Consider the following 26,098-nt stretch of genomic DNA (forward strand, 5'->3'; position numbering starts at 1 on the left):
AGCACGGTGCGCCGGCCGCGGCGGCCATTGGAGGGTGAGCCAACGGCAAAGGAAGACCTTTCTCCCTGTCTCTCTCTCTCTCACTGTCCACTCTGCCAGTAAAAAAAAAAAAAAAAAAAAAAAACCACACAAATGCAGGCGCCTCTTTAGAGTGGGCAGCATGCTGGGCACCGGCAGAGCAGATAATCTGAAGATTCGGTGCCCTGCAACACCTCTGGGGTGTTCATTTCAGGACCATCCTGTGTGGGCAGGAACTCCAGGACTGAGAGAAGGGGGATCCTCTAGTCCCGGAACATGGCCATTACCTTCATCTGCTGGTTTTACTGCCCCTGAGGAAGAGCTGTCTCAGGGCACAAAAGACAGAGATGGTAGGATAAACATATGCTTGCCCCATTTTCTTGGTTCCCAAGGGATAGAGGCACATTTTTATGTGGAGGCCTTTGATTTTATAAATGTTGGAAACCATTCCTGAAAACTTCTATACAAAGTCGTCTCATAAGAACCCATGTACGTAGGTCTACACATGTGTTCCTGGGCCTGATGGTTCTGACTATCAGGAAGCAAATCAGGCCCAAAGGAGCCTTGTGATCTCCAGACATGCTACCCAGTTTGGCTGAAAATGTCTACAGTGGCATGTAGCAGCATTAATGGCGCTGTTGCCACTTCATCCAGAACGACTCTCCCCCAGGATCTTGGAGTGGAGAGAGACGCTAACCTCCTTAAGACCAGCACCCAGGAAGGCCTGTGCTCAGCAAGCTTGTGGCAGGTCTGCATGAGTTCTTCCCAGAGTTCTGAGGTAGGAGGACAGCACCTAATCTCAGGCCATCCTTTTCCTTTCTGTTGTCCTCCACCCACATGGTAGGGCTGCTTGGGATGAGAAAGTTCAGTTGAGCCGCGTGGACTTCAAGGTAGGGCAGGTATTTGTTGCCAGAGCTCAGTTCTTTGAATCCTGAATGATGAGTTATAGGTAGGCCATGTAAAAGGATGCTGTCCCCATTGGTGAAGAATACCTGACTAGTCTTTATATTTGCTTTCAGGTCTTCTCAGTAGGGCTCTGTGCGAGGCATGTGGCCTGCCATGTGGGTGCACATGTGAGTGGGTATATGTGCCAGAATGTCTGAAGCAAAGCTCACATGGCTCAAGACATCTATGAGTTGGGGCTGCTGACATTCATCTTGAATCTCAAAAGACCTTCCTGTGAACTGCCACATAGCAAAGCACTGTAGAGTGACTGCTGAAGACAGCCCTTTTGATATCACTTGAACCCCAGATCTTTGTAGTGCCTAAAGCCAGACGCCAAACAAACTTACTGAATTCCATGCACCAACAGATAATGCCTTTTTGCTGAAACTCCTCAGAGTGAGGTATATGACACCTAGGAGAGTTCTCCCTTTGCAGCTGTGCCCACAACATCAGCCACCCCTTTTAGCTACTGGAGAAGCAGTACCAGAGTTGAACTGCTTAGAGCCCAGCCCAGAATTTTCTGCCAGTTCCTTGGAAAAGGTCAGAAGTGATCCAGGATCTGGAAGACAGCAGCAGCAGCGGCTGCAGTGGGCTTAGATGCTGTCGAAGCTCCTTTCTTCTCAGTTGTCTTCCATGCATCCAAAATTCAGCCTCAGCCCATCTGACCCCTTATATCCCCGGTCTCCCTCACAGCAACTAACTTGATTTGTGGATTCCCATCCTACTTGGAAGAAAATGTAAACTTCCCCCAGCTTGCAAGGCTAGCATGATCTGGTTCCTCAAATGTACCTGCTTATTACTGCCTAGGGCATCTACAATGCAGTTGTTTCTGGGTGAAAAACTCTGTAGTCACCTACTCAGAGAAGTCTTTCTGACTACTAATATGAATTGGCTTCCACTGCTCTCCGTTACCTCTCTGTTTTGTTTCTCTCAGTGCTCTATCAAAAATGACATCAGGAATTACCCTGCAATTTTCTCTGCTTATACACTATATCTCTATATTCCCCATTAGGAGACAACTCTAGGTGAAGGCCATGTGTGCTGTATCACCTCATGCCTTTGTTTACCAAAGGACTCAGCAAAGGGCCTGGCAAACAGTGAGCACCTTCCCTGTGGGGAATCCTCCTTCACATCAGATCATACTCCATAACGTATCCTTTGCACTTAGGGAACCTGAGTCTGCTAATTCACTTATTTAACCCGTGCCAATTGAGCAACTATTGTGTGTTGGAGACTACACTACTATAGTAGTAAACAAAATACACAAAGACTCTCCTGTAGAGTTGACATTCTATTGAAGAGTCAAGTATTCATTGTGGGAGGGGGGAAGAAATCACACAAATATAAATTATAAAACTGCTCTCAGGCAAGATGGAGTGATAGGGACCAGATCTACCCTTTCACCTGAAACAATAAAACAACCAGAAAAACAAGAAACAATGATTTTCAAACACTGCAACAGACTGCATAGACCAGAGAACCCTGAGAAGGGAAATAAAAGATGAGCACTATGATTGCCTACAGCTACCTCCTGGAGAGTTTCTAGGCCATACCGGCACTGTGGCATACTGGGGAGAAAGCTGCTGCCTGTAGTGCTGGCATCCTGTATCTGAGCTGGTTAGAGTCCCTGCTGTTCCACTTCCGATCCAACTCTCTGCTAATGGCCTGGGAAAGCAGTGGAAGATGACCCAATTTTCAGAGACAAAAGAAAACTTACCCAGAAGCTCCCCAGAAACTCTTACATCAAGCTCCTTGCTCACAGTAGGATCATTTCCTGCTAAACCCAGCTATGATGCGATCACAATGGTACAGGATCACCACCCTCCCTTCAGAATAGTATAAGCAGGGAACACAGGGGCTGCTCACACTGAGCAACTACCACCAAACACAGGAGGGTTTCTGTCACAGGACCCAGTGCTGTGACACCTCTGCCAAAGCTCTCCAGTAGGTCACAAAGTACTACATGGTTCCCTTGGCTTTCCTCATGTGCAGGGTAGTCGCTGAACTTCCAGGTGTGGCTATACCTGTGACTGAGGATATTCACGTAGCATCTCTCTTGGATATTAATTCTTTTATACTCAATGAGGTAAAAGAGAAGACTGAAACTTTTTAAAAGGCAGTTGAAGACTTTCCTATATTCACTGTGCTTGGAAGGTTTCTTTCCCAAAGAGAAGTTTCTGGTACCAAGCAAGTAAGGAGACGTGGTTGACTGCTTTCCTATGCTGACTGCACACATAGGGGCTCTCTCCATTATCAACATTTTCCCCACAAAATTGTTAAATTGCTTATTATTAGGATCATTCAACAACAATGGGCCGGCGCCGCGGCTCAGTAGGCTAATCCTCTGCCTTGCGGCGCCGGCACACCGGGTTCTAGTCCCTGTTGGGGCACCAGATTCTGTCCTGGTTGCCCCTCTTCCAGGCCAGCTCTCTGCTGTGGCCAGGGAGTGCAGTGGAGGATGGCCCAAGTGCTTGGGCCCTGCACCCCATGGGAGACCAGGAGAAGCACCTGGCTCCTGCCTTTGGATAGGCGCGGTGCGCCGGCTGCAGCGGCCATTGGAGGGTGAACCAACGGCAAAGGAAGACCTTTCTCTCTCTTTCTCACTGTTCACTCTGCCTGCCAAAAAAACAAAAAACAAAAAAAACCCCAACAACAAAAAGATGAGCCTGAGAAATGAACTGAGGAGATGTCTAGAATGTCCTTAGCTATGTTGCCTGCATATTTGGCTGGTACTACTACTACAACTGCACTAACAGCATAAATTAGTATCAATATATTTTTAAAGATTTATTTATTTATTTGAAAGGCAGAGTTAGAGAGAGCAAGATCTTTCATCCACTGCCTCACTCTGCAATTGGCCACAGTGGGCAGGCTGGGCCAGACCAAAGCCAGGAGCCCAGAATACCATTCAGGTATCCCACATGGGTATTGGGGCCCTTGGAGTTGGGTCATTCTCTACTACCTTCCCCAGCAATCCAGCAGGGAGCTAGATCAGAAATGGAGCCATCGGGACTTGAACTGGCACCAATATGGGATGCTGGCATTGCAGGCAGCATCTTAACCCACTGCACCATGCCAGCACCAGTATCAATCTTTTTTTTTTTTTTTTTTTTTTTTTTTTTTATTTTTTGATAGGCAGAGTGGACAGTGAGAGAGAGAGACAGGTCTTCCCTTGCCGTTGGTTTACCCTCCAATGGCCGCCGCTGCAGCCGGCGCAGCGCGCTGATCCGATGGCAGGAGCCAGGAGCCAGGAGCCAGGTGCTTTTTCCTGGTCTCCCATGGGGTGCAGGGCCCAAGCACCTGGGCCATCCTCCACTGCACTCCCTGGCCATAGCAGAGAGCTGGCCTGGAAGAGGGGCAACCGGGACAGAATCCGGCGCCCCGACCGGGACTAGAACCCGGTGTGCCGGCGCCGCAAGGTGGAGGATTAGCCTATTGAGCCACGGCGCCGGCTCCAGTATCAATCTTTTTATGCACAAGTAGGAGCTGCAGCTTTTCTCTTTCTCCTGCACACTACATTCACAATGTAGTAACTTGCTTGAGCTAAATTGAATTTAACCTGTGAGAAGAGGCTTTCCAACGTAGCTGCACTTGTTAGGCCTGTCTCTGATATAAATTCTGAAGAATACGGTTTTATATCTTACTGAAAGCTTCCATGCAGTTACTACATTTGTATAGTCATTCCCTGCCATGAATTTGCTGTTGCTGATGCGAGCAGAGCTCTGAATGCAAGTGCCCCACATTTCACACACTTATGAGTACTTTGTAAAATATGAACATGGTTGGTACAGGAAAGAATATTGCAAACTTTTGCTCAAGGCTAGGCCTTACGCCCCGCCTTTGTAAGGTCTTTCTCTGTGAAGAGAACATTCTGGTTCTCAAAGAGGGGTAGAGCTCTGGGTAGGGGCTTTCTCATGTTAACACTTTTGTAGGGCCATTTGAAGGTATGGATGTACTTGAACTTTATCAAAATGAACACAAAGGTAAAATCCTTCCCATGTTCACAATGCACTTGAGAATTTATTTTTAACTGTTCTGAAGTTTTTTGGTAGGGATAAAGAGTTGTTTCTCTTTGAATGCCTTTCCATACGCTGTACATTTTTTCAGGTATCTCTTCGGTGTCAGTCCTCTTTACGTTCTGCAAAACGTGGAGCTGGAAGGGCTTCAGTGTCTGACGATAGACAAGCGCTGTGCAATGAGGGAAAATCATGCCTTAAGGAATCAACAAAAGTGCCCATATTCCTTAGAGGAGTACAATAAGCCAGTCTCTCAGAACAGGTTTTCAAGACCATTTAATGATATGCATCAGGTCAGCATATGCTAGCAGGAGACCAGTGGTGGAAGATCTGGCTATAGGGGGAAGAAGGGGAAAGGATGATAACTGGAGAACAGAGGGGCAGCCAGGGGACAGAGTCAGGGGAGAAGTAGGATGCAGCATCAGGAGAGGGTCAGGAAGATTTTAAAAGGGGACTGGCTATTCACCTGGGCACCAGGACAACAGAGGGCACACGTCAGGTACCAGGTGAACCACATGCCCACTGTTAGTGACCCTTTCATACCTGTCTTGAACTCCCCAGATCAATCCCCACATGAAGCCTCTCTGGCCATTACCTGATTTGAGCTGTCTACCAACCAAGTCTCCTCACTGGTTCTGGCTGGGTGACCACACGGGTGGAGGCAGTGATTCCTATGGAGGATGATGTGTTTTGTGAGAGGTCACCCTAGGTCTAAGTAATTCAGCCCATGGCAATCCACAGTAAGTGAAGAACTTCTACGCACTTGTATAGCTGAGAAGAACTGAACCAATCTCGTGAAACCAACACCCAGGGAAGATCTCACTAGAAAAACTTGATGGCTCCATAATCAAAGATCATGTCAGGGCCCGTGATGCTGGCAGGCATATTAGCAAAGGCAGTCGGCAGAAAACTGGCTGAAGTAAGGGAGTACAGCAAAGGGGATAGAAAAGCCACAGATTTTCACAGGGTTACTTGATCAAGAAATGACTCTGCTAGACACAGTAAGTTACATGGGTTGTGAGAATACTTACAATGGACCATGGCTGTCAAGGACTTAGGGCAGAAGGTATGGGGGTTGTTCATGCAGCAGCCATGAGAGAAGGTAGCAGGACCTAGGCTTGTACCAGGGTTAGCAGCACTTCCCATGGTGATCATAGGAAAAGCAGAGGGAAAAAAATCTACGTTTCCGGTACAGGGGGGAAAAGGGGACACAAAGACCTGACCCAGTCAAGCAGGAGTACAAACTGCAGCAGTGTGTCACTGGGGAAGCCCCACTAGGCCTCAGTAGAAAGTCTCACTTTTTCTAACAGACCTAAGCACTGGACATAAGGCTGGTCCCCATTTTGCCAACCACCTCCCATTTATGTCTCCCAGATCTTGATCCCTGATAGACTTGCTCACCCCTTCATATGAGAGTAGAGACTTCCCCTGGATGTGTACTCTCCCCAGGCCCACTGGTCTTAGGCAGGGCTGCACTAATTTTTCCGCGCCCAGGGCCGGTGTTGTGGTGTAACAGATAAAGCCACTGCCTGCGATACTGACATCCAGCTCCAGACCTGCTGCTCCACTTCTGATCCAGCTCCCTGCTAATGCACGTGGAAAAGCAGCGGAAGAAGGCCCAAGTGCTTGGGCCCCTACATTCATGTGGGAGATCCAGAAGAAACTGCTGACTCCAGGCTTTGGCCTGGCTCAACCCTGGCCATTGCAGCCATTTGAGGAGTGAACCAGCAGATGCAAGATTGATCTGTCTCTCTCTCATTCTGTGTGTGTGTGTCTTCCTCTCTCTGTGTAACTCTGACTTTCAAGTAAATAAGTAAATATATATATTTTTCTGTACCCACATCCTCCAACCAGCCACTGGTCCAAGCCTTGACCTACTCACCTCAAGACCCATCTGTAACTACAGTCTAAGACTTCCCAAATCCCATCCTCAGGCCTGTACCTGGTCCAGGCCACCAGCACACCACTGCTGGCTCTCCAGAGGCCACACCAGAATCCTTGGGAGGCGAAGGGCCCATGCGACACCTCTACTCAGATGTTTGCAGACAACTCCACCTTTACACCTGCAGAAGCCAACCGCTAATCTCCACTGAGGCATTCTCTTCCTGCCCACCTTCGATCTCCAGGGGCAGCGTCCTGGTCCTTCCTATAAACAATGGTCCTTCACCCATGTCTGAATCAACAGGCTATCCCATCCGCTCTAGCTGGGTAATCTCAGCACGGCTCCCCTCTCCCCTCCCCACGAGGCTCTCTGCTTCCTGCCCTGCCACAACCCTTCTCCCACCGCCCGTTCATTTTGCAGCCCCTGGGGCATTTTCAAAACGTTAACTCAGATCTCTGCTCAGAATCGCCCATGGTTCCCGGCACCCTCAGGCTTCCGACAGAAGCGGAAACCTCTCGCGCTCCCGCGAGCACCTTCCTGAACGCCCTGGGTCAGTCTCACCCGCAAGCCAGGCACGGGCAGCTCCCTCTGCGTTTACTCCCGGCTCCCTGCCTCCATCTCGCCCACGGGCTTCTGAGATGGTGCCCCCGCCGGTGAGCGCTCACGGACCCGCAGGAACGTCAAAGCCTCCCCAGGTACGTGGTGGGGGACCGGCGACCTCGGACCTGGCGGCTTTCTGAGCCTCCTTCTCCCACACAACGCCCAGCGCGACGACGACAGGGCGCCGCGAGCCCGGGCCCCGGAGGACGCCGACGCGCCGAGGGCTCCCCAAGACAGTCACCGCAGTCAGCGCACCTGACAGTCACGAGGGCGAGATCTCGCCGGCTCTGCTTCCCCGCTTGCGCTTCCGTGGGCCGGGAGGGCCTCCTCCACGCCGGCCGTCGCTCAGGGAGGCGCTGACAGAACAGCGAATTGCCAAAGGAGCCGTCAGCGAACGACGCTGGAAGTCCCGCCCCCGCCGGCGCGCCCCTAGGCCTTCATTGGACGAGAGCCCGTAAGGCCCGCCCACAAGCGCCCATCCTGGGTTCCCATTGGGCGCAGTGGGCGCAGTGTGAGCCAGGCAGCGGGAGCGCGTTTCCTGATCACCTTGGCAACGAGCAGGCGGCTCCCAGGCAGGCTCCGGGGTTACGGTCGGCGGCGTGCACCGAGCCGCTGGGGGCTCCGACCGGGTCTCCCGCCCTGGACGGGGTAGGACTTCCGGCGCCGCCACTGCGGTCTCATATTGTGTCTGGCGGGTTGTCCGCCGGTTCGCTGCTGGTTCCCGACGGGAGGAAAAGAGAGAAGGCTCCCCACGGCTAATAGCTCTGCCTCGGTTTCCCCACATGTCGGACCAGCGCCGTGACTCTCCGCGATCCCCGCTGTCTGCTCCTGGAGCACATTTCATATCTGGGGAAACTGAGGCCGAGTGTGGCCGTCAGCCCGCAGTCACCCCGCCCGGCGCCCGGGTTCCGTCGGAGCCGCGGCGTTGCTGACGGACCTGGCGCAGGTTCCCACCCACTGGGATCCCAGCCCTCCCGATCTTGGAATCCTAGTCTCCTTTCCTTGACCCTGAGCGGTGCTTCCCCCTAGCACCCTGCATCCAGGCCAGGGGCTGCGGGGAGGCCCCGTCTCGTGAGGCCTGCGGAGTGAAGTCTGGGCCGGCTGTCCCAGGCACAGGGAATACCTTGAATGTGACGAGGTGGAAACGTTCAGGGAAGCTCAAGTCTGTGGAGTCTGCTAGAAACAGCAGTGGGACCAGTTAGGCCGGCAAAGGCAGGCTGCTGAGCTGGGCCTCTATTGTGTGAGATGAGAAAAGTTCGAAGCGGAGGCAGGAGGTGGTGGAGGTGCTGGGAGTGTGTGTGTGTGTGTGTTTTAGATGTATTTATTTTACTTGAAAGTCAGAGAGAGAGAGAGAGAGAGAGAGAGAGAGAGAGTCTTCCATCTACTGGTTCACCCCCCAGATGGCCACAATGGCCACGGCTACGCTGATCTGGAGCCAGGAGTTTCTTCCAGGTCTCCCACACAGGTGCAGGGGCCCAAGGGCTTGGGCCATCTACTTCTTTCCCAGGCCATAGCAGAGAACTGATAGGAAGTGGAGCAGCCAGGACTCGAACTGGCACCCATATGGGATGCCGGCACTGCAGACGGCAGCAGCATTACCCGCTATGCCACAGTTCTGGCCCCGAGTGTGGTCTTGACAGGTTCCCTTGGTTGCCTCCTGGAGAACAGACTGAGAGCATGGTGGAGGTAGAGGCAGGAAGACCAGGAGGAGGGTGACTGCAGTAGCCCAAGTGTACACCTGTGGTAGTTGAACAGAGGGGTACCTGGCAGGTGAAAGAAATGGTTAGCTATGGATCTGCTTTAGTTGTGCCAACTAGATTACCTGGTGTGGAGCAGTGAGAAAAATGCAGATAACAAGGTTGGCCCTGAGTCTTTTGGATGTGGAAGCTGATGTGAAGAGTGTGTGTGTGTGTCTATCTTTCTTTCTTTTCTCTCTCTTTCTTCTTTCTCTTACCTGAAAAGCAGAATCACAGAGAGCCAGAGGCAGAGAGAGAAGTCTTCCATATGCCGGTTCACTTCCCAAATGGCCTCAATGGCTGGAGGTACACTGACCCAAAGCCCTGAGCCAGGAGCTTCTTCCAGGTCTCCCACACGGGTGCAGGGGCCCAAGCACTTGTACCATCTTCTACTGCTTTCCCAGGTCATAGCAGAGAGCTGGATTGGAAGTGGAGCAGCCAGGACTAGAACTGGTGTCCATATGGGATGCCAGCGCTGCAGGCAACAGCTTTACCTGCATCACCACAGCGCTGGCCCTGAAGCATGTACTTCAGAGGCATGATAGAGTCAGGGCCAGAGTCGTGGTGCAGCAGGGTAAGTGCCAGCTGTGGGGCCTGCATCCCATCTGAGTGCCAGTGAAGTCCTGGCTGCTCTAATTCCAATCCAGCTACTGCTAATGGTCTGGGGAAGCAGCACTGGATGGCCCAAGGGCCTGGGCTCCGCCACCCATGTGGGGACTTAGATGGAGTTCCTGGCTTCTGGCCTCAGCCTGGCCCAATCCTGGCTGTCCCAGTCATTTGGGGAGTGAACCAGCAAATTGAAGATCTTCCCCTGTCACTCTTTCAAATCTTAAAAAAAAAAAAAAAAAAAAAAATTGAGTGACAGAGATCTTCCATCTGCTAGAAAGTAATTTTGTACTCTCTCTGCCCAAGATCTACATTAAGAAGGGAGTGGGGGCTGGCACTGTGGTGCAGTGGGTTAAAGCCCCACCCTGCAGTGCCAGTGTCCCATATGAGCACTAGTTCGAGTCCTGGCTGCTCCACTTCTGATCCAGCTCTCTGCTATGGCCTGGGAAAGCAGTGGGAGATGGCCCAAGTGCTTGGGCCCCTGCACTGGCGTGGGAGACCTGGAAGAAGTTCTTGGCGCCTGGCTTCGGGTTGGCTCAGCTCTGGCCGTTGTGGTCATCTGGGGAGTGAACTAGCATATAGAAGACCTCTCTTTCTCTCTGTAACTGTCCTTCAAATAAATAAAAATAAGGCTTAAAAAAAAAAAAAAAAGAGGAGTGGCATTTTCCTGGTGATCTCAGAACAGTTCAAGTGCAGGGTTGCCAGCCTTGTAGTGCAGACCTCTGCCTGCCACTGAACCCCAGAAAGGTTCAATCACCTGTAAAATTCAGGGTAGCTCTATGATGCGATCCGCCAGTGGGCTGGGACTGAACCTGTGAAAAGATTATTAAATGTCTGAATTATTTTCAAATATTAACTTTTATAACCAGCTTATTAACTTTTATAATTTATTTTTAAAATATTTATTTATTTGAAAGAGTTACACAGAGAGGAGAGACACAGAGAGAGAGGTCTTCCATCTGCTGGTTCACTCCCCAGTTGACTGCAACGAAGAGATGCGCTGATCCGAAGCCAGGAGCCAGGAGCTTCCTCCAGGTCTCCCACGCGGGTGCAGGGTCCAAGGACTTGGGCCATTTTCTACTGCTTCCCCAGGCCATAGCAGAGAGCTGGATCAGAAGAGGAGCAGCCAGGACTAGAACCAGTGCCCATATGGGATTCCAGCACTGCAGGCAGTGGCTTTACCCATTACGCCACAGGGCCAGCCCCTATAATTTATTTTTTAGAGAAGTATCCTCCTGTAAGCAGAGGATCCATTCACTTCTTTTAGCTTATTTTAATTTAAAGCCAATCAGAGTTACAGAAAAAGAGGGAAAAACACAGAGAGAGAGGTCTTCCATCCACTGGTTCACTCCCCCAAATGGCTATAATGGCTGGAGCAGGGTCAGTCTGAAGCCAGGAGCAAAGAGCTTCTTCCAGGTCTCCAAAGCAGGTGCAGGGGCCTGAGTACTTGGGCCATCTTCTATTGCTTTCTCAGGCACACTCGCAGGGAGTTGGAGCAGCTAGTTTGAAGTGGAGCAGCTAGGATCCAAACCGGTGCCCATACGGGACGTGGCACTGCAGACACCGGCTTTACCCACACTCCACTGCACCAGCTCCAATTCAAAGTTCTTACTCTCCAGGTTGGAGGGCACCCCAGAGTCCTGGAGAGCTGGGGTATCTTCCGGCATGTATTGTACTGAGGACGAGGATGCTGGGCGTGGGCTTGCACAGGTTCAGTTAGAACAGTGCAGGGGCCGGTGCTGTGGCGTAGCAGGTAAAGCTGCCGCCTGTAGTGTCACGCATCTCAATGGGCGCCGGTTCATATGCCTGCTGCTCCACTTCCAATCCAGCTCTCTGCTTATGGTCTGGGAAAGCAGTGGAAGATGGCCCAAGTCCTTGGGCCCCTGCACCTACATGGGAGACCTGGAAGAAGCTCCGGGCTCCTCACTTTGTATCAGTGCAGCTCTGGCCATTGCAGCTATTTGGGGAGTGAACCAGCGGGTGAAAGACCTCTCTCTTTCTTCCTCACTCCCCTCCCTGCCCCTCTGTAACTCTGCCTTTCAAATAAAATAAATTTAAAAAAAAAAGAAAAAAGAACACAGTGCAACCCAATACCAAGGCAGAATTTGTCCATATACCCTGTTCAGTGCCTCACAAATTAAGAGGTTTTCTGCTCAGAGTTCTTGCATGAACCCTGGTGTGTGGCAGGGGCCCAAGTACTTGAGCCATCCTCCACTGTTTTCAAAGGTGCATTAGGAGGGAGCTAGATCAGAAGCGTAGCAGCCAGGACTCAAACCAGCATATGGGATGCTAGTGTAACAGGCGGCAGCTTAACCCAGTGTGTCACGGTGCCAGCCTACACTTCTTCCATATTTTAAATTCTCTCAGCAAATGCTTTATATTATTCAATATATGTACACATGTATGTATTGCATATATTTCAAATATATCTTTCTTAGTACTTGATATTTCATGGTACTTTTTGAGATGCAGATAGAGTACACTTCCATCTGCTAGTTCATGCCCCAAATGCTCATGATGGCTAGGAGTGGGTAAGACTGAAGACAGGAGCTGGGAACTCAATCTGTCTCCCATGTGGGTGGCAGGGGCCCAAGTATTTGAGCCATTACTGCTGCCTCTCAGGGCATTTCATAAAAGGAAGCTGGAGCTAGCAGCCAGAGCCAGGAATCAAACCCAGATACTCTGATGTGGAAGGCAAGCTGCTGCCGCTTTTTTTTTTTTTTTTTTTAAGATGTATTTATTTATTTGAAAGGTAGAGTTCAAGAGAGAGGGAGAGATAGAGCAAGAGGGAGAGACAGATTGAGAGATCTTCTGTCCACTGGTTCACTCTTCAAATGGCTGCAATAGCCAGGGCTGGGTCAGGCCAAAGGCAGGAGCCCATAGCTTCTTCTGGGTCTCCCACGTGGATGCAGTAACCCAAACATTTGAGTCATCTGCTGCTGCTTTCCCAGGAGCATTAGCAGGGAGCTGGATTCGAAGTGGAGCACCAGAAACTTGACCTGGAACCCATATGGGATGCTGGTGTGGCAGGTGGAGGCTTAACCTGCTATAGCACAATGCCGGACCTGAGGCAAGCTGCTTAATTGGCATTAGGGATAGACATATAGTTCAGTGGAAAACAGGAAAACATGTACACACAGGCCCGGCTGAGTTCTGACAATGCTGGAAAGGAATTGAGAAGGGCTTCAGTCAACACCTGCAAGGATACCCATTCATAGCTCTTACTAGGACTGCCAACTGAGCGGTTTCCTAAGGAATGCTTGTCTGTGCAGTAGGATGCAGCTCCATGAGGGAGGGAGGGAGGTCCCCTGTGCACTTTATCTCTGCTGCAGCAGTTCAGTCTCCAGCACACAGCAGCAATTTTTTTTAACGATTTATTTATTTATTTGAAAGGCAGAGTTAGAGAGAGGCAGAGAGCCGGCGCCGTGGCTCAATAGGCTAATCCTCCACCTTGCAGCGCCGGCACACCGGGTTCGAGTCCCGGTTGGGGCGCCGGATTCTGTCCCGGTTGCCCCTCTTCCAGGCCAGCTCTCTGCTATGGCCAGGGAGTGCAGTGGAGGATGGCCCAGGTGCTTGGGCCCTGCACCCCATGGGAGACCAGGAAAAGCACCTGGCTCCTGGCTCCTGCCAGGATCAGCGCGGTGCGCCGGCTGCAGCGGCGGCCATTGGAGGGTGAACCAATGGCAAAAAGGAAGACCTTTCTCTCTCTGTCTCTCTCTCTCACTGTCCACTCTGCCTGTCAAAAAAAAAAAAAAAAAAAGAGAGGCAGAGGCAGACAGAAAGATCTTCCATCCTCTGGTTCACTCCCCAAATGGCCGCAATAGCAAGAGCTGAGCCGAACCAAAGCCAGGAGCCAGGAGCTGCTTCTGGGTCTCCCATGTGTGTACAGGGGTCCAAGGACTTGGACCATCTTCTGCTTTCCCAGGTGCATTAGCAGGGAGCTGGCGCCCACACAGGATGCTGGCACTGCAGGCGGTGGCTTTGCCTATTACACCACAGCACCGGCCTCACACAGCAGCAATTTTTATTTGCTCAAGCACAGGGAGAGCATTTGCTAACCCTCTTTCCCTAGGTGCCCTTCTTTCTCCCTTGCCGGTTACCTCTGATGATGGGGCTGTGGTCTCAGCCCAGCACAGGTTATGCAGAGTAGCCACTCACTCACTCAACAAGTGACACCTACAGGCAAAATGGACCCAGGGTTAAATGAGATGAAAAGCAATCTTTAAAATTTTATTTTCACTTTATTTGAAAGACAGAGGCAGAGACACAGACTTACATTATTTTGTTCACTTCACAAATGCCCGCACAACTGGGGCTGGGCCACACGGAAGCCAGGAGCCTGGAACTCAATCCAGGTTTCCTGTGTGAGTGGCAGGGACCCACATACTTGAAGCATTATCTGCCACCTCCCAGGGTGCACATTAGCAGGAAGCTGGAATTGGAAGCAGAAGAGAAAGAACTCGCATTGCCAGGAAGCTAGAACTGGAAGCAGAGAAGAAAGGACTGGAACCAGATACTTTGATACAAAATGCAGACATCTCAAGTAGTGTCTTAACTGCTGTGCCAAATGTCCAACCTAAGGAATGCCTTGCTGTCACTCACCTGTCTGTTTTGGTTTGTTTTGCAGGCTGATCTGTCTTTGAAGAGGAAAGACAGTTGCTGAAGATACAACTCCCAAATCTGGTACATGAACTCCTGGGGCCAAGATGGCAGCTTTCTTCATAACTCCAGCAAGTCCTTTGACTCTCATTGGCATAGCTCAGGTCACATGAACACCCACGGCCCCATCATTACAGCTTCAGCTTGAATACTATGATGACCAGGCCTGAGGCATGTGCCTGATCAGCACTTGATGAACAAACAAGTAGATGCATGAGCAACTAATGAATATACTTCCTTTTCCAGTTACTAGCAAAGTCTTTCTCAGGCTTTTTTCCACTTTTCCCACCAACCCTGGTCATTAATGATTATGGCTGCTAACTTATTATGATAGGTAATGATGATTATAGAGTTTGGCTTTAGAGCTGAAAATCTTCCACATCAAGGGAACTGTTTTCATTTGTGTCCTCCCAAAATTCCAGTTTTGAATCCCTAATTGAAGAAGTCTGAGCTGAAAGTGATATAATTAATGAACCCCACCCAAACTAGCACCCTAGGCAGGTAAAAGGGCCAGTCACCAGGCTTTGTTCCAGCTTTCTTCTACAAGGGAAACATTACCCTCCACCTTCTCCTGGGAAGGTTGGCTGCTCTATATGTAGCCCAGCAGGACACAAGGCAGCAGCTTCATGGGAGGTGGAGAGGACCCATAACCCATATACTGGGGTAGGGGAGGCATTTTATGATATCTAACCACAGCTAATCATATATGGTACAAAGGATTGAGCTGTAATGACCAGGGTCTACCCTACACCCTACACGGCTCAGTTGGACTTTAATTCTGCTCCCACACAGACCCCCAGGTTGGCAGTAGATAATTATTACACCTAAGGAAGACCAAAGCAAGACTAGGGGTAGGCATGTATTTTTATGGTGCTGGGGAGAAATGGAGCAGACTGGCCCCAAACTCCCCTGCCTGTAAGCCTGCTTGTCTGGGTGTGGTCATCAATAGAATGAGAAAGAATCACTCTGGGCAGAGGCAGCAGCAGCAGCATCCCAATACACAAACTGATCACTATGGTCCAAAGCCTCTCCATCTGGGATCTCCTGCTTTCACCCCAGACATGTCTCCCAGGAAATGTTCTCCTCAGGGACCAGAGACACAGTGACATCCAACATACAAGTTTTGCTGAACTGACAATTTGCCTTTTAGGGAAATAGTTTCCAAAATCTTTAAAATCAAAGGGTCCAACAAATCAAATCTGGATCCACACACTGAGTTTCAGAGGGTGGCAGCAAAAGCTAGACAACAATAAAGGACACACTGCCCACAGACACCAGGGGTAGGGGCTGGCTTACAAATGCCATGTCCCAGGACTACAGGATCTTCTTTCTCAGGACCTTGAAGGACAACCTGACATCCAGCCTACCGGCCCTTCCCAAGGACAGACACCAGCGCAAACTAGGTCAACCTTAACTACACCTCGTCTTTGCTACCCTGCTGTCCTAGGGCAAGAAAAAGAGACACCCTTCCAACACACAAAATCTAGGCCCTCTAAGCCTGGTGACAGAGGCCAACTCTGTTCTCAATCCCGCAATACCAAGGGATTAGAACCCCCAAGATTAAAGGTATCTTAAACAATAAAGCCTTTATCACTACACATGCCAGAGCAATCATGGTCTGTGCCACAGCATGACAAATACTACGTGTATCCGTGATAATGGCAAACCTTCCCTAGAAGTACTCCTACCCTTCCCCCACCAAACACTCGCTCAGCTCACCTTAGCCAGACTGGGTCATGCTTTCTCCTAGACCAGTTGAGGGGAGAAAATAAGGTCACCTATAGGCTCAGCTAGTCACAATTCTCTCCTGTTTAGAAGAAGGGAGCATGAGGTCTGCCATCCCTGAACACATCATGGTGACTGCCAGGTGATGGAGGTGGGACGGCTTCCGTCACAGAAACTGGCAGTGACGGAACAACCTTGGGCAGGCCAGAGAGTGCAACATAGCTCCCCAAAACTTCCCACACCTGGCAGGCACGGGAGCAAGGCGTAAGGTTCAGCTTCTTTCAGAGGGCACTCTCTCAATGTCCTCCTGGAAGGAGACGTCAGCCACAGGCTCTCCCACATGCCCTGCTCTAAAGCCTTTCTCCAGTGTGGACTTTGGTGTGCTGAAGGAGGGTAGAACTATGTTTGAAGGCTTTCCCACATGCTGTACATTTGTAGGACCTCTCTTCCGTGTGGAACTGCTGGTGGCGATTGCGGTAGGACCTGGTCGTGAAGGTTTTTCCACACAGGCTGCACTCATAGGGCCGCTCCCCAGTGTGCAGCTTCCAGTGCTGATACAAGCCAGAGCGGGTCACGTAGGTTTTACCACACTGCTTGCACTCAAAAGGCCTTTCTCCCGTGTGGACCCTCTGGTGCAGAATGAAGCTGTTGTTGTATTTGAAAAGCTTCCCACATTCCCTGCACTCATAGGGCCTGTCTCCAACGTGAACCTTCCGGTGCCGGATGAGGGTGGACAGGACACTGAAGGCTCTCCCACACTTGCTGCACGCATACGGCCTTTCTCCCGTGTGGACCCTCTGGTGCAGAGTCAGTGCATCTTTGCGGGTGAAGGTTTTCCCGCACTCACTACACTGGAAGGGTTTTACGCCCGTGTGAACCTTCTGGTGCTTCCTCAGTTTAGAGGGGTAACTGAAGGCTTTCCCACACTCGTTGCACACATGGGGTGTTTCTCCCATTTGAATTTTTCTGTGACTAACACAAGTTGAATTCTTTCTGAAGGATCTTCTGCCTGCTGGGCATCTGAAGGGTCTTCCTCCAGAGTGACTTATCAGGTGCTCAAGGAGAGCAAAGGTATTCCGGAAGACCTTCCCACATTCACTGCACTTGAAAGGGCTCTGTGCATCGTGCACCACGTGCTGCTGCTCACGATCGGAACTGAGCGGGAGAGCTTGCCCGTGCTCGGTGCTGCTGTGTGGCTTCCCATCTGTATGGGTGGCCTGGTGCTTGATGAGGTCTAAGGGGACTGGGTCATCCTTCTCAGGCTCTCCACACACAAAGGGTTTCTCGGACAAATGGACTCTGCAGTTCCTCACCTGCTTATCCTTCAGACTACTCAGGGAACCTGAAAGCAGAGAAAAGTCAGTTAGTGAGAGCTGAAACAGAAGGAGCAAGACCTTCATCAACAGTGCATGCCAGATATACCTAGAAAGGTCTCCAGGTCATTACCAGGTTTCTGAAAAGGTACAGATGAGGAAGGGCTGGCCCAGCAGAATAGGGCTCCACCAGACCAGAGAACAGGGAAGACCTCAACAGAGATGAGGGCACAAAATGGGGTGCAGTAGAGGGAGGATGGCTGGGGTCTCCAAGTCAGTCATCTGCAAAGGGTTTTAGCAGAACATTAGCTACTAGTAACACCCCAGCATTGTGAAGACGTATCTACTGCAGCAAAATCTGATTACAAAATAGTAGGTGATGTTGAAATATTAAGCATTATCTGGTGTTCAAATATTATTTAAAGATATATGCACATTTCTTTTTTTTTTTTTTTTTTTTTTTTCAGCTTGAAAACATTTTATTAAACATTTTGGGATGCTGCTTCCTAACTTTTTTTTTTTTTTTTTTTTTTTTTTTTTTTTTTTTTTTTTTATTTTTGACAGGCAGAGTGGACAGTGAGAGAGAGAGACAGAGAGAGAAAGGTCTTCCCTTGCCGTTGGTTCACCCTCCAATGGCCGCCGCTGCAGCCGGCGCACCGCGCTGATCCGATGGCAGGAGCCAGGATCCAGGTGCTTCTCCTGGTCTCCCATGGGGTGCAGGGCCCAAGCACCTGGGCCATCCTCCACTGCACTCCCTGGCCATAGCAGAGAGCTGGCCTGGAAGAGGGGCAACCGGGACAGAATCCGGCGCCCCGACCGGGACTAGAACCCGGTGTGCCGGCGCCGCAAGGTGGAGGATTAGCCTAGTGAGCCACGGCGCCGGCGCTGCTTCCTAACTTTTAATAATAAAAAACAAGCATTTCAACAAAACCAAATCCACAGTGAAGGCATTTTCCTTGTGTAAAGAAATATGAATGAAATGTACATTAACATTTAAAACAAAGTATCTCATTGCCAAAACATTAACTATCTCATGAGCACAACAATTTCTAAGCACACGAGGATCATGTAGTGATCTTAATATTCCTAGGAATGATGAGTGATTAGCCCATCTATGGCTTAGGGTTGGCTTCCATACTTGTTTCTTGAGCTTCTTCTACCTCTGAGAGCTTTTCATCATTTTCCAATGTTTGCTGAAGTTCATGGATGGTACTAAGAAGAACGTGAAACTGTTTACGTCTCAATTCAAGCTTATCTTCAACACTTTCTTTAATGTGTGAAAGATGCTCTAATTCTTTTCCCAGAGACTCTAGTTCCTTTAATGTCTCATGCCTGTCTGGATGGTGCTGGATCACTTTTGCCAAAGCATCATATTCTTGGCGATTTTTTCGTATTCGTTTTGCTTGAAGAATCTGTTTTTTGCACTCAGCAATTTTTTCATGTGCTCCAGCAATGCTACATTCTATTTCTTTATAAATTTTTTCATGATTTTCCATTTCTCTGAGATTCATATCATATACCAGTAATGTTTTGCCCATTGAAAATTCACATTGCGACAGTGTGCTCAGCATACGTTGGTATTGGCTGTATCGTCTGTCACGGCTCCCATGGCGTGCGCGGCGGCGGCGGCGGCGGCGCAAGCTGAGGCGGCGGTTGGCGGCGGCGGCGGAGGTCAAACTCCCACAATGCAGCCGGGTAAACAGCCATGGAGGAGGAGGCGGCGGCGCCCGCGGCCGCCTGCTCCGACGCCTGAGCCGCGCCGCGCCGCCGCCGCCGCCGCTGCCGCCGCCGCCGCGGGATGATATATGCACATTTCAAATCACATGCAAGATGGTCACCAGACAGAGAAAAGGAAAAATGGTGAGACACAGTTCAGACAGTAGGCTCACCCAGGGCTACAGGGTCATGATAGACAGAGATGGCAAGACTGCACAGCAATCAGAAGGGAGAAGAAAAGGGGGTATAAAGTGTGGCCACTGACCAATAAAACACAACAGTGTACATAGGCACTTAACATGCCAGGAGCCCACTGATAAAACCAAGGAATCCCCTAGCTACACTCACCAAAATCAGGACCCCTTCCAACCTCTGCTCTGCTGACCAGTCAGATCCACCCACTTGGGCAGATAGAGTTCTTTATCACCCTCCAATTGGGCAAACACATGGGATCTGAAGATGCAAGTCCTGGGGGTAACAGGTAGTAAGGAGCTACCCCACGTCAAGGCTGACCCACCCTGCTACACACTATAGGAAGCATGGCTTCATGGCAAACAGGAAGGAAACTTGAATATTAGAAAATAAACCTCTTTTATATGCTTAGAAAAAAAAATTTTTTTTTTTTTTTTTTTTTTTTTTTTTTTTTTGACAGGCAGAGTGGACAGTGAGAGAGAGAGAGAGACAGAGAGAAAGGTCTTCCTTTGAGGTTGGTTCACCCTCCAATGGCCGCCGCGGCCGGCGCGCTGCGGCTGGCGCACCACACTGATCCGATGGCAGGAGCCAGGTACTTATCCTGGTCTCCCATGGGTTGCAAGGCCCAAGCACTTGGGCCATCCTCCACTGCACTTCCCTGGCCACAGCAGAGAGCTGGCCTGGAAGAGGGGCAACCGGACAGAATCCGGCGCCCTGACCGGGACTAGAATCCGGTATGCCGGTGCCCCAAGGCAGAGGATTAGCCTAGTGAGCCACGGCGCTGGCCTTGCTTAGAAATTTATTAAGAGGGTAGGTCATATATTATGTGTTTTTAAACAACAAAAAGCTCTCATAAGAAGCAAAACTGACATAACTGAAGTAAATATAGACAATTCAACAATTCAGCAATGGTTAGAGACTTCAATAATGGACAGAACCACTGAGAAGAAAATGAACAAGGAAACAATAGCCTTTGCACAGCATTGTGGTGCAATGGATTTAGCTACCGCCTGTGACCACTGGTATCCGATATCAGGTCTGCTTTTCTTTTAAGACTGATTTATTTATTTGAAAGTCAGAGTTACACAGAGAGAGAAGGAGAGGCACAAAGAGAAAGAGAGAGAGAGAGGTGTCTTTCATCCACTGGTTCATTCCCCAATTGGCTGCAATGGCTGGAGCTGCGCTGATCTGAAGTGAGGAGCCAGGAGCTTCTTCCGGGTCTCCCACACAGGTGGGCCAAGGGCTTGGGGCATCTTCAACTGCTTTCCCAGGCCTTAGCAGAGAGCTGGATCGGAAGTGGAGCAGCCCGGTCTCAAATCAGCGCTGATATGGGATGCTGGCATTGCAGGCAGCGGCTTAACCTGCTACACCACAGTGCCGGACCCTCAGGTCTGCTTTTAATCCAACTCCCTGCTAATGCACCTGGGAAAGCAATGGGAAACAGTCCAATCACTTGGGCCCCTGCCACCACGTGGGAAACCTGGATGGAGTTTCCGGTTCCTGGCTTCAGTTTTGCCAAGGCTTAACCATTGCTGCCATTTGGGGAGTAACCAGTGATTGGAAGATCTCTTTCTGTCTCTCTCTTTCCCTGTCTCTCTCATCTCTCTCCATCTGTCCTCCCCTCATATATCTATATCTATATATCTATACCATGTGTATAAATTTGGCTTATTAAATAAATAAATATTTTTTAAAAAGAACATGTCAGGGCTGGCACTGTGGTGTAGTGAGTAAAGGCACTGCCAGCAGTGCCGGTATCACATATGGGCACCGATTCGAGTCCTGGCTGCTCTACTCCTGATCCAGCTCTCTGCTATGGCCTGGGAAAGCAGTAGAAGATAGCAAAAATTCTTGGGCCCTCACCCATGTTGGGGACCCAGAAGAGGTTCTTGGCTCCTGGCTTTGGATCTGCTAAGCTCCAGCTGTTGTGGCCATTTGGGGAGTGAACCAGCAGATGGAAGACTTGCTCTCTCCCTCTCTCTCTGCCTCTGCAACTTTGTAACTATGCTTTCAAATAAAATCAATCAATCTTTAAAAAAAAAACACAACATGTCAGGGGCTGGCATTGTGGCAGAGTAGGTTAAGCCTCTGCCTGTGATGCTGGCATCCAATAAGGGTGCCAGTTCAAGACGTGGCTGCTCCACTCCAATCAAGCTCCCTGCTAATGCACCTGGGAAAGCAGGGGAAGATGGTCTGACTGCTTGGGACTCTGTACCCAAGTGGGAGACTCAGAAGGGGCTCCTGGCTTCTGGCTTCAGCCTGGCCCAGCCCTGGGCGTTGTGGCAATTTCAGGGGTGAACCTGTGGATGGAAGATCTCTGTCTCTCCTTTTCTCTCTGTAACTCTTCCTTTCAAATAAATAAAAAATAAATCTTATAAAAAAAAAAAAGAATATGGAGGCTGGCATTGTGGTGTAGTGGGTAAAGTTGCCGCCTACAGTGCTGGCATTCCATATGGGCACCAGTTCGAATCCCAGCTGCAGCTGCTCCACTTCTGTTCTACCTCTCTGCTATGGCCTGGGAAAACAGTAGAAGATGGCCCAAGTCCTTGGGCCCCTACACCTGCATGGGAGACCCGGAAGAAGCTCCTGGATCCTGGCTTTGGATTAGCCCAGCTCTGGCCTTTGAGGCCATTTGGGGAGTGAACCAGCAAATGGAAGACTCTCTCTCTCTCTCTGCTTCTGCCTCCCTATAACTCTGCCTTTCAAAGAATAAATAAATAAATCTTAAAAAAAAAAGTCACTTAGTAATAAGAGGTACACGTTCTTTTCATAATATGGAACATTTTCATAATATCGAACATTTTCCAGAACATATATTTTTCTAGGAAAACAAAACAAGCTTCAATAAGATTTCAAAGTACCGAAATCATACAATGTATGATGTATGTTCTCTGTCCACAAAGGAATTAAAACATAAATTAGCAACAGAAATAAATCTGGAAAACACAAATTTATAAAACTTAAACAAAACATTCCTAAACAACCAATGAGCCAAGGGGGAAAAAGTCACTTTGAGATGCACAAAAATTAAAACACAACACATCAGAAGTTCTGGGATGCAGCAAAAGCAGTGCCTTGGGGGAAAATTACAGCTAGAAACACCAATATTTGAAAAGATTTCAGGGAAGCTGTTTGGCACAGCAGTTAAGATGCTGATTGAGATACCTGCATCTCATATGGTGTCTGGTTCAAGTCCTGGCTGTACTCCCAATACCAGCTTCCTGCTAATAGGAACCCTGGGAGACCCTGCACCCGCATGGGAGACCAGGAGAAGCACCGGGCTCCTGGCTTCGGATCGGCCATTGGGGGGCGGTGAACCAACGGAAAAGGAAGACCTTTCTCTCTGTCTCTCTCTCTCACTGTCCACTCTGCCTGACCAAAAAAAAAAAAAAAAAAAAAAGGACCCTGGGAGAAAGAAGGCTATGGTTCAAGTAACCGGGACTCTCAACTTAGGCCTGGCCAAGCTCCAGCTGTTTTAGGCATTTAGGGATTGATTCGGCTGATGAAGGATCCACCTGCCTCTCCTCTTTCTGTCTTCCAAATAAAAATAAAAATTAAAAAAAAATTTTTAAAGATTTATTTGACACAGAGATTTATTTTACACAAAGAGAGAAGGAGAGGCAGAGAGAGAGAGAGGTCTTCCATCCACTGGTTCACTCCCCAATTGGCTGCAACGGCTAGAGCTGCACTGATCCGAAGTCAGGAGCCAGGAGCCTCCTCTGGTCTCCCACGCGGGTGCAGGGGCTCAAGGACTTGCACTATCTTCCACTGATTTTCCCAGGCCATAGCAGAGAGCTGGATTGGAAGTGGAGCAGCCGGGACTTGAACTGCTGCCCACATAGGAGGCCAGCACTGCAGATGTTAGCTTTACCTACTACACCACAGCATCAGCCCCAAAATACAAATAATTTTTTACAGTTCTACATAAAGATTTTAAAACAATAACCTTACTCTACACCTCAAAGAGCAAAAAATGAAAAAAGGAACTAAATCTAAAGCTAGCAGAAGAAATGGAATAATAGATTAGATATAAATAAAATAGAATCGATAAAATTAAAATTTGGTTCATTGAAAAGATCAATAAAATTGACAAACCTTCATCTAGTCTAATGAAAGATAGGGAGGGAGGAAATGAGGCTGGGAGAGAGGGAAAAAAGGGGGGTAGGGAGAGAAGACTCAATTTACTACAAATGGGAATTATTCTGTCTGGCTGAATCTGAGGCTGGAGTTGTCCCCAAAGTGGCAGCAAAGAAGTTCCCAGGGGGCCAGTGCTGGGGCATAGCAGGTAAAGCCACCGCCTGCAGTGCCGGCATCCCATATGGGTGCCAGTTCGAGTCCCGACCGCTCCACTTCCAATCCAGCTCTCTGCTATGGCCTGGGAAAGCAGTAGAAGATGGCCCAAGTACCGGGCAACTGCACCTGCGTGGGAGACCTGGAGGAAGCTCCTGGCTCCTGGCTTCAGATTGGCGCAGCTCCGGTTGTTGCAGCCATCTGGGGAGCGAACCAGCGGATGGAAGACCTCTCTCTCTTTCCCCTTTTCTCTCTGTGTAACTCTTTCAAATAAATAAATAAATGTAAAAAAAACAATAATAGTTCCCACAATGGAGTATCCTACAATGTCCGAAGACGGTGGCCAGGTGACATTCCAAAGAATCACTGAACACCAGGGCCAACAGAGCATTTATTAGGAAAACTCAGGTAGAGTGCCACGTGGAACCTTAGGTGGATAGAGAGAGAAAGCAAGGCTGTGCGACTCACCCAGTGAGCTAACCAGTGCGAAGTTCTCCAGCATCACATCATGGTACAGGCTCCTCTGGGTCTCATTCAGGAGCCGCCACTCCTCCTGCGAGAAATACACAGCTACATCCTCAAACCGCACCAGCTCCTGCAGTGACCGGATCCGCTGAGCCTGAGGTCGACGGTGGGCGGAAAACAACGACCAACGGACAGTTAGGCACCTCGGGCTCTGGACGTCTGTCTCCGGGCTCTGTCACACCTCCACGGCCATTCACCACACATACACACGCTCATAACCCCGTTCTCCCAGGACCTCAGGCGAACACCTGGACACTGCGTCCAGCCCACAGCAGCAGGCTGGCGCCCGGAGAGAGCCATCTATGCGCTGCCCTAATTCTTGCCAGCCAGTTCCTCCGAGTCCCAGGGATCACACCGCTCAGATACACACCCAAGCTCACCCTTCTCCCTTACGCCCCCCAGGAACTGGTTCCAGAGCCTCCTGCCCGCCGGGCTTACCACTCTCACCTCGGCGCCACCTCGCCAGTTCGTGCCACAGGCAGCTCCCTGGCCTCAGGACATGTTCTGCACAGGGTGCCAACGGCGCAGCTAAGACCCCATCCTGCCCCAGACCAAGGGCATCCCCCAGCCCCCCGGGAGGACCTCGCCACCTGCCCAGGCCCCGGCGCGCCTCCGCCTCGGCCCCCTCGTCTGACACCGCCTTCCCTTCCTCCGCCCACCTGCGCCTCCTCGGCCATCGGAACCTGCGGGCAGCGCGGCCCCGCGAGACTCGCCGAGCGGGACACGCAACCGACGCGCGGCCGTCTCCAGCCCCGGAGACCCTCCGACGGCCGGACTCCCCCGCCGAGGATTAGAGAGCCGCCTCCGCACGGCGCGAGCGGGGGACGCAGCCGCGGGGAGGCGCGGCCATTCCCCAGGTGGGAGCCGCGGGCCGGTGAAGCGACGGTGACGACCCCCGCCCATGAGCTGCGGCAGCCGCCTGCGCGGACGTCCCTCCGGCCGCACAGCTACGGCCAGGGCAACGCCGGAAGTCCCGCCCCGCTCCCTCGGCTGCTGCCTCGGTTACCGCAGCGCCCGCTTCACATTGTGACGTCATTTCCCGGCTCCGCGCGCTATACCGCTTGGTCGTTGTCAAGGCGACAGGGGGCGGGGCGGGCGTCTGAAGGACGCGTGGAACTGGCGCTTCCCTTTATAGATGCCGCCGCGCGTCCAATCAGACGTAGCCGGGGACGGCCCGGGGCTGGGGTTTCTGGGCGGGCCGCGCCGGCGGGGGCGGGCCTTCCGGTGTCCGCGGCAGACGGTTGCCTTAGGACCATCAGACGGGTTAGGACCGCGTCCAGTAGGCGCTCCGGGTCCGCGAAAACCCGGCGCGGGAAGGCGCGAGACCCGGAGAGAGGAGCTGACCGCAGGGATGTCCCGCTGAGCCCCGGCGTCCCGGCTGTAGAGGTGGCCTCGTTGTGTCCGCCGGAGCAAAATGTCTGTGCCCGCGGCCTCCCCGGAGTCACCCCCTCTGCGTGCTGTTCTCTTGACCGAGCGGGAAAGGGAGGGTCAGAAAAACGTCCTGGCCAGGGGTCTGGGGTCGTGGGAGGAGGGAGACGGGCGGTTGGATTTTGGGTGTGTTGAGTCTTCGTTGGCCCCTGCACAGACGCAAAGGTGTGGATGCCGGGGACAGGTTGACCTGCGCACGGCCACGGCTCGAAGCCCCTGCCCCGTAGCAGACCCCGTGTCTGCCGTCCCAGATCAAGAGGGCCTGGTAGACCGGCGGGTGAGCAAGTGGTTGAGTGTGTCCGAGGCAAGGGCTCGGCAGGAGGCTGGCGGGGCGACCGCGCCCCCCGGGAGTCTTGGCCTCTTTCTTAGAGGCCGTGGTCCTTCGTCTTCTGGGAGGAGCATCTAGCGCAGGCTGAGAACGTCGCATTCGCAGTTCTCCTGTTCGAA

At 51.0% G+C, this 26,098-nt stretch overlaps 1 protein-coding gene, 1 long non-coding RNA gene, 1 other non-coding gene and 1 pseudogene across 7 annotated transcripts; 1 reads left to right on the forward strand and 3 right to left on the reverse strand.

Moving 5' to 3' along the window:
• Nucleotides 1-4,900: 4,900 nt before the first annotated feature.
• LOC149120678 (uncharacterized) lies at nucleotides 4,901-7,871 on the reverse strand. 2 transcript variants are annotated; one of them, XR_016225114.1, is made up of 3 exons: nucleotides 7,717-7,832; nucleotides 5,575-5,650; nucleotides 4,901-5,151 (listed from the first exon to the last, which is right to left on the reverse strand). It is a non-coding gene; the product is annotated as an uncharacterized LOC149120678 (long non-coding RNA). The 2 variants fall into 2 exon arrangements; XR_016225115.1 differs by lacking the exon at nucleotides 5,575-5,650 and having other exon boundaries at nucleotides 7,717-7,871.
• Nucleotides 7,872-7,954: 83 nt separating this feature from the next.
• LOC103345289 (uncharacterized) lies at nucleotides 7,955-14,834 on the forward strand. Its single transcript, XR_016225116.1, has 2 exons — nucleotides 7,955-8,109; nucleotides 14,431-14,834. It is a non-coding gene; the product is annotated as an uncharacterized LOC103345289 (transcript).
• On the reverse strand, nucleotides 14,025-25,204 carry ZNF584 (zinc finger protein 584). Of its 3 annotated transcripts, none has more exons than XM_089319902.1 (3): nucleotides 24,883-25,204; nucleotides 24,167-24,317; nucleotides 14,025-17,529 (listed from the first exon to the last, which is right to left on the reverse strand). In XM_089319902.1, exons 1-3 carry the CDS (start codon nucleotides 24,898-24,900, stop codon nucleotides 16,538-16,540), a joined length of 1,161 nt encoding a protein of 386 aa, XP_089176028.1. In that variant the 5' UTR covers nucleotides 24,901-25,204; the 3' UTR covers nucleotides 14,025-16,537. The 3 variants fall into 3 exon arrangements, with proteins under 3 accessions (XP_089176028.1, XP_089176029.1, XP_089176030.1); XM_089319903.1 differs by having other exon boundaries at nucleotides 24,167-24,251; nucleotides 24,883-25,197; XM_089319904.1 differs by having other exon boundaries at nucleotides 24,671-25,183.
• Nucleotides 18,393-19,227, reverse strand: LOC149120679 (THO complex subunit 7 homolog pseudogene; annotated as a pseudogene). Its single transcript, XR_016225112.1, has one exon. The product of XR_016225112.1 is annotated as a THO complex subunit 7 homolog pseudogene (transcript).
• Nucleotides 25,205-26,098: the final 894 nt, after the last annotated feature.

The sequence above is a fragment of the Oryctolagus cuniculus genome, chromosome 18 (genome assembly GCF_051225735.1).
Source record: "Oryctolagus cuniculus isolate XC-2025 breed Fujian yellow rabbit chromosome 18, ASM5122573v1, whole genome shotgun sequence".
Classification (NCBI taxonomy): Eukaryota; Metazoa; Chordata; class Mammalia; order Lagomorpha; family Leporidae; genus Oryctolagus; species Oryctolagus cuniculus.

What these genes read in the sequence shown, in the direction of transcription:
- ZNF584 (XM_089319902.1), bottom strand. An exon ending in CGCACTGGTTAGCTCACTGG is followed by an intron (nt 17,530 to 24,166) that starts GTGAGTCGCACA and finishes CTCTGCTTTCAG; the next exon opens with GTTCCCTGAGTAGTCTGAAG.